The sequence below is a fragment of the Momordica charantia genome, assembly GCF_013281855.1.
Source record: "Momordica charantia cultivar OHB3-1 chromosome 3 unlocalized genomic scaffold, Mcharantia_2.0 BLBB01000003.1, whole genome shotgun sequence".
NCBI classification, from domain to species: domain Eukaryota; kingdom Viridiplantae; phylum Streptophyta; class Magnoliopsida; order Cucurbitales; family Cucurbitaceae; genus Momordica; species Momordica charantia.
Window position 1 is genome coordinate 10,226,598 of NW_028275161.1, and position 6,594 is coordinate 10,233,191.

Sequence of the window (6,594 nt, forward strand, 5' to 3'; positions counted from 1 at the left end):
GTGTACGAATATGGGTTAAAGTTCCTATTGTTCCCATGTCCTACATAAAAACGGAAGCAGGGTTATGTGGACAATTATCATAAATATGGTTTCATTCACTGCAAAATGAACAAATGAGATCGTTGACTTGGCAAACAGGGGCAGGAGTGCAAAAATCCGACTGCACAGGTTGTATCGGCGTGGCTAATGGATTTTGTATTCCCAATGCCATCTCTTTTTAGCCTCTGGTTCATTGTAACCATCTCTTTTTGCATCGAGGGTCGCAATCTCCAGAGCCAAAACTTCAGCTGGATCTTGCTTCTTTGGTGCTGCCCTAGATCTTTGCGAACACCATAGTTCGTTGTGTGAAGCTAAGTCATTTAGGATGTCAACTATCTCGTTGAATGTCTTCTTTGTAAAGGCTCCATTGGCAGCATTGTTTAGCATCATCTTAGTAGGATGATCTAAACCTCTAAAGAAATGTTCTATCTGGATGCATGCCGGCAAGCCATGGTTCGGACATTTCCTGATTAGTTCTTTAAATCTTTCCCACGCCTCGTGAACAGGTTCACGATCATACTGTCTAAAGGAGATGATCTCCTCTCTGATATCAGCGTGGCGAGTAGGTGGGAAGAATTTTGTTAAGAACTTCTCCACTAACGACCCCCATGTGGTGATGGATCCCGGTGGGAATGCATTGAGCCATGCTCTAGCTAGCTGGTCCTTCAAAGAAAATGGAAAAAGTGTTAGTCTCAGAGCATCGTCTGTTATACCAGGTAATCGAAATGCATTTGAAATTTGAATGAATGATTTCAGATGATCATGTGGATCCTCATGTTCCTGCCCTCCAAAATGTCCAATTGTCTGCAACATTTGGAACATCATTGGTTTAAGCTAAAAGTTTGAGTGGGCTGGAATAGGGTTGACTATCCCTGAATCAAAGTTCTGAAAAGCCGTGGCGACATATTCTCGCATTGCCACGTCTCTGTTGTCCGCCATCTGGATATGGTTGAATTCATCATTTCTTGCATGATCCCTCATATTACCGTTAACAGCAGGTGGATCAACCGGATCACGAGGTGGAATATCTGCCATTGATGTGCTCGTACTCTCTACCTCACTTTCAGGACTGATTTCACCTTCTCTCTCTCTTTTTGCTTTTCTAGTTGTTTTCGAAGTCTTTGCTCCTTTCGAGTTTTTCGAAGGGTCCGCTCAATCTCAGGGTCAAGGGGTAGAAGAAAAGATCTTGTGCTCATGCACTTTAACTTACCCTTGTGAGATAAACGACCAAAAATATAGAACAAAAACGGTGGATGGAAATTACACCCAACAACAATTCACAAAAAAAAAAACTAAAAGAATTTGAAAATAATTTTAAAACGAAAGTCCCCGGCAACGGCGCCAAAAACTTGACTGGGCGTTTATGCTGAACGCACGCACTAAGCGTGGTAACAATTATATAGATGCAAGCACACACCTGTCAGAGTAATATAAAATGGATGGAGTATCCAAGTATCGATCCTCAAGGACTTCTAAACATTTCCAAACTCTAAAGTTTTAAAGAATAGTGAATGTTGAAATGAGTGATTCTTGTAAAATGGAAGTGGTCACAAATAATGGTTTGGATTTGGGATTTGGACTTATAATGATAAAATCTAGCCCGAATTACTTCAAGTTAGCCAACAAAGAATCAAGGACATGCTAAGGACAATATGCATTTTACTTTAGAAACCAACGACTACGCTTCTCACTTGACTTATGTTTAAGCAAGTTCAAAGTCCTAAGACATTCCCTAATATGTCTATTATGAGAGATATCTTAGTTTTAGGATGGAAATAGTCGCAACCTCGGGTTAAGGTCCTATGTCTAGGCTACTTAAGCGGAACCCTTATGTCTAAGGCGCTCCTCTCCTCGGTTTAACCACTCAACAATGCAAATAAGCAACCTTTTCAGTATTGACTTGTTAAGACTTACAGTGGCCTTCTACAAATCCTAACTTTTTGGAAAACATGTTGAGCAATGAATGGAAAGCAAAACACTACTTCTTAGCAACCCTTTTTAGACATAAAAGGCTAACTATCCATAACCGGGCTAGAGACGGGAATTTAGAAAAACATGTTGAAGAAAATACAGCAAGTAAAATGGTTGAATGTGGAATACATGTGTGAAAAACAAAAGTTAACAAAAGGAGAGTTTTTATCGGGATTGAGAGCTTCGCCCTTCTCTTTCAACCAAGGGGGAGTGTCACGTGCTCTTTCCTCCAAAAACACAACTCTCTTAACTAAAAATAAAGTAAAGGCAAAGGGAAGATAAGCAAAGTGCTAGATTTTTATATATTTGAATAAGTAGAAAATAACTAAGTACAAATGGAAACAAAACAAAGCTCAATAAAGGAATGTAAAGTACTCGGGATTTAAAAATCAAAAGCAACTAATGAAAGCAACTCAAAAGTACTTAGAAAGCATCAAAGAAACACTAAAAATGATCAAGAGAAGGAAGCAAGGCTTGATCCTTTTGGTGGAGAAGTTGCTGGAATTTATAGCAGTGCAGACTTGGTTAGGTAGGTCCTAAAACGATGGTGAATCACCTATTTCCAACTCTTTTGACTGACCAAATCGTGCTCAAACTGATAGTGGAACACTTCTTCTACACGTATGCATCGGTTGGAACCACCAAAACGCATTGGAAGACGCGTTTCATTAAGGGCAAAGTTGGAAGAAAAACTGTTTTTCTGCAGCACGCAGGCGCCTGGCGCCTCCCATGAAGCTTTTTTTCGTCTTCTTTTTGCTTCTTTTGATTAATTTGCACTCCCAAATGGTCCTAAAATGTCATAAATACAATATAAGCCAACCACAAAACATAATATATGAATTTTGCATGAATTGGAACTCAAACGACCGAGAAAAATCCGAAACAAAGCTGAAACATTGTAAAAACATATCTAAAACCTTCTTTTTACGCATGTAAACAAGCGTAATCACATTGCTCAACCTGTTTTCCCAAAAAGTTAATTTTTAAAGAAGGCCACTGTAAGTCTTAACAAGTCAATACTGAAAAGGTTGCTTATTTGCATTGTTGAGTGGTTAAAACCGAGGAGAGGAGCGCCTTAGACATAAGGGTTCCGGTTAGTAGCCTAGACATAGGACCTTAACCCAAGGTTGCGACTATTTCCATCCTAAAACTAAGATATCTCTCATTATAGACATATTAGGGAATGTCTTGGGACTTTGAACTTGCTTAGACATAAGTCAAGTGGAAAGCGTAGTCGTTGGTTCCTAAAGTAAAATGCATATCGTCCTTAGCGTATCCTTGACTCTTTGTTGGCTAACTTGAAGTAATTCGGGCTAGGTTTTACCATTATAAGACCAAATCTCAAATCCAAAACCATTATTTGTGACCACTTCCACAAGAATCATTCATTTCAACGTTCGCTATTCATTAAAACTTTAGAGTTTGGAAATTATTTAAAAGTCCTTGAGGATCGATACTTGGATACTCCATCCATTTTATATTACTCGGACAGGTGTGCGCTTGCATCTATAGAATTGTTACCACGCTTAGTGCGTGCGTTTAGCATAACCCCAGTCACTAATGGTTATGGGTATACGCCGAACGCCAAAAAGCTACTACTGGCAGAGCTATTGCATCAAAAAACTCACCAATCGATTCCCACAACGCTGTGTGCAGCAAGAACCCACGCCCGTGGTTGCCGACCACCAGGAGAGATCGAGCCCGATCGCAAGGGGGGTTGCGCCACCGAAAAACGCCCCGGAAACCTGCACCCAAGCAGTGCCGTTGCCGCCTGCTGCTGCCCGAAGTCATGCCGCCTGCAGCCGTTCGCCGAGATGGTGCCGCCGCTACGTCCAGGTCGCCGGTCATCGAGTATGCGTCGGGGATAAATGGGCGGCTGATTTAGATGGGAAGAAAGGAGATAGAGGAAGAAAACAAATCGGGGGGGGGGGGGGGCTGGTGGTTTACGAAAAAGAAAGGAACTAGGGGCTAGAGTTTCCCTTAATTTCTCTTTTGTTTTAAAAAAAGAAGGCCCACTTACCCAATTATTTTTGTTAAAACAAAACAAGGCCCATGAACCAAAAGATTAGAATCCTAGTTCTAACATCCCTAAACTTAATTATCTCTAATAATAGAAGTAAGCAATCGGCCCAACGACCCAGGATACTTGCGAAAGAAAACAAACTCTTTGTTAAACATAATTAAATACGTACATACAAGCCAATAACTCACAACAAATATCGTAGCAGCTCGAAATAAAATGAAATAGAACAATTAAATTAGATTAAAATAATTTCTAAGAAAAGAACCCCAAGACTCGAGGGTAATCTAACCTGAGTAACGTGGGGCGTTACAGACTTCCCCCCTTCAAAAACTTTCATCCTGAAAGTTTGTTGATCGAACAACTCAGGATAGTGGCTCTGATCTCGTCTTCCCTTTCTCAAGTAGCTTCCTCAACTTGGTGATTCCTCCCTTGGACTTCACCAAGTCAATCGCCCGATTCCTCAGCACCTTGGTCTCTTTTGTTAAGATTTCAATGGGTACCTCTCTATCGCACAAGGTTTCATCTAACTGCAGTGGTTCGGAATCCAAGACCTGACAAGGGTCATGGACATACTTCCTTAGCATGGACACATGGAACACGTTATGCACTGCATCCAACAACGGTGGCAAGGCAAACCTGTAAGAGACTGGCCAATGCGCTCCAAGATCTCAAAAGGACCAATATACCTCGGACTAAGTTTTCCCTTCTTACCAAATGTAGGACTCCCTTCATCGGTGCCACACGAAGAAAAACGTGGTCGCCGACGCCAAACTCCAATGCCCTTCGCTTAACATCAACGTAACTCTTCTGTCTGCTCTGAGCCGTCTGCATTCTTGCCCTAATCCTCTAGATGGCGCCATTAGTTTCCTGCACCAACTCTGGTCCCAACAGGACTCTCTCACCGACCTAATCGCAATGTACCGACGACCTGCACTTTTTCCCATACAAAGCTTCATATGGAGCCATGGCAATTGTTGTCTGCTAACTGTTGTTGTAAGCAAACTCTATCAAGACCAGGTGTTTGTCCCAAGAACCACCGAAGTCCAATATGCAAGCTCTTAACATGTCTTCCAAAATCTGATTCAGACGCTCAGTCTGACCATCGGTCAGGGGATGGAACGCCGTACTAAAATCGAGCTGAGTCCCAACTGCTTGATGCAAACTTCGTCAAAAAGTTGACGTGAAACGGGGGTCCTGATCTGACACTATGGACACTAGTATGCCATGAAGTCTAACTATGTCCTGCAAATAAAGCTCCGCCCACCTTTCTACTGAATAAGTGGCCTTGCCTGGTATGAAATGAGCAAACTTTGTTAAGCGATCCACAATCACCCAAATCATTGTGAATCCTTTAACCGTCCTCGGCAACCCTGTAATGAAGTCCATGGCCACATCATCCCATTTCCAAACAGGTATTCTTAGAGGTTGCAACAACCCGGCGGGTCTTCGTCTTGAGGCCTTCACCTGTTGACACGTCAAACATTTACTAACAAACTAGGCAATTTCTCGCTTCATGTTGTGCCACCAATAGTGTTTCTTGAGATCCCTATACATCTTGGTACTCCAAGGATGCACCAAGAACGGGGTATTATGAGCCTCGGTTAGTAGATCCTTCCTTAAAGGGAAGTATCTTGGTACGCACAGTCTTCCCTGATAGAGCAAGGTCGTATCTTCTGAAAGAGAGTAATCTCCTTGACCCACCATACCGAAACCTTTTTGATTAGGCTGGGATCTCCCCTTTGTGCAGCGATGATCTGCTATCTTAAGGTGGGTTCAACCAAGAGTCGAGCTAACACTACCGAAACATTTTCCACCACTAACTCCACCTCAGAACGGTCCAACGCATCTAATACTGGTCTAGGAGGCACTGTCGGGGGTGCTACACTCGTTGCTTTTCTACTGAGTGCATCAGCCATCACGTTCGCCTTACCCGAATGGTAATTGATCTCACAACCAGTTCTAACCATCTCCTCTGCCTTATGTTAAGTTCTTTCTGAGTGAAGAAATATTTCAAACGTTGGTGGTCAGTGAAGATTTGGATTCTTTCTCCATACAGGTAGTGTATCCATATCTTCACGGCAAACACCACTACAGTAAGCTCCAAATCATGGGTGGGGTAGTTAAGCTCATGTACCCTTTAACTGTCGCTAGGCATAGGCAATGACTTTCCCATGCTGCATCATAACGCAACCCAAACCTCTTCGTGAAGCGTCACTGTACGCCACTAAACCTCCCGTCCCATAAGGTACCATTAGCACTGGGGCCGTGACCAATCGCTCCTTTAGTTCTTGGAAACTTTTCTCGCATCCGTCACTCCAAGCGAAAGTGAGATTCTTACGAGTCAATTATGTCAAAGGCGCCGCCAAACGGGAAAAATCTTGGACGAACCTTCTACAATAGCCAGCTGGTCCGAGAAAACTGCGGATTTCGGTCACTGTGCGAGGCCTTGGCCAACCACTGACCGCCTCTACTTTGGCTAAGTCCACGGCAATACCCTCCCTAGTGACTATGTGGCAAAGGAAAGCCACCTTATCCAACCAAAACTCGCATTTCGAGAACTT

At 42.8% G+C, this 6,594-nt stretch overlaps 1 protein-coding gene and 1 non-coding gene across 2 annotated transcripts; one reads left to right on the forward strand and one right to left on the reverse strand.

The window, feature by feature from the left end:
• Positions 1–484: 484 nt before the first annotated feature.
• LOC148212349 (small nucleolar RNA R71) lies at positions 485–591 on the forward strand. The gene has a single exon (XR_015789982.1). It is a non-coding gene; the product is annotated as a small nucleolar RNA R71 (small nucleolar RNA).
• A 3,804-nt stretch (positions 592–4,395) lies between these two features.
• On the reverse strand, positions 4,396–4,864 carry LOC148212350 (uncharacterized). Its single transcript, XM_088122192.1, has 2 exons — positions 4,670–4,864; positions 4,396–4,584 (listed from the first exon to the last, which is right to left on the reverse strand). The coding sequence occupies exons 1-2, from the start codon at positions 4,862–4,864 to the stop codon at positions 4,396–4,398; spliced, it is 384 nt and encodes a 127-aa protein (XP_087978318.1).
• Positions 4,865–6,594: the final 1,730 nt, after the last annotated feature.

Coding starts and splice junctions, on each gene's coding strand:
- LOC148212350 (XM_088122192.1), bottom strand. CDS start 4,864: ATGCAGACGGCTCAGAGCAGACAGAAGAGTTACGTTGATGTTAAGCGA. Junction 4,585..4,669: donor CATTGGCCAGTCTCTTACAG/GTTTGCCTTGCC, acceptor GACCCTTGTCAG/GTCTTGGATTCCGAACCACT.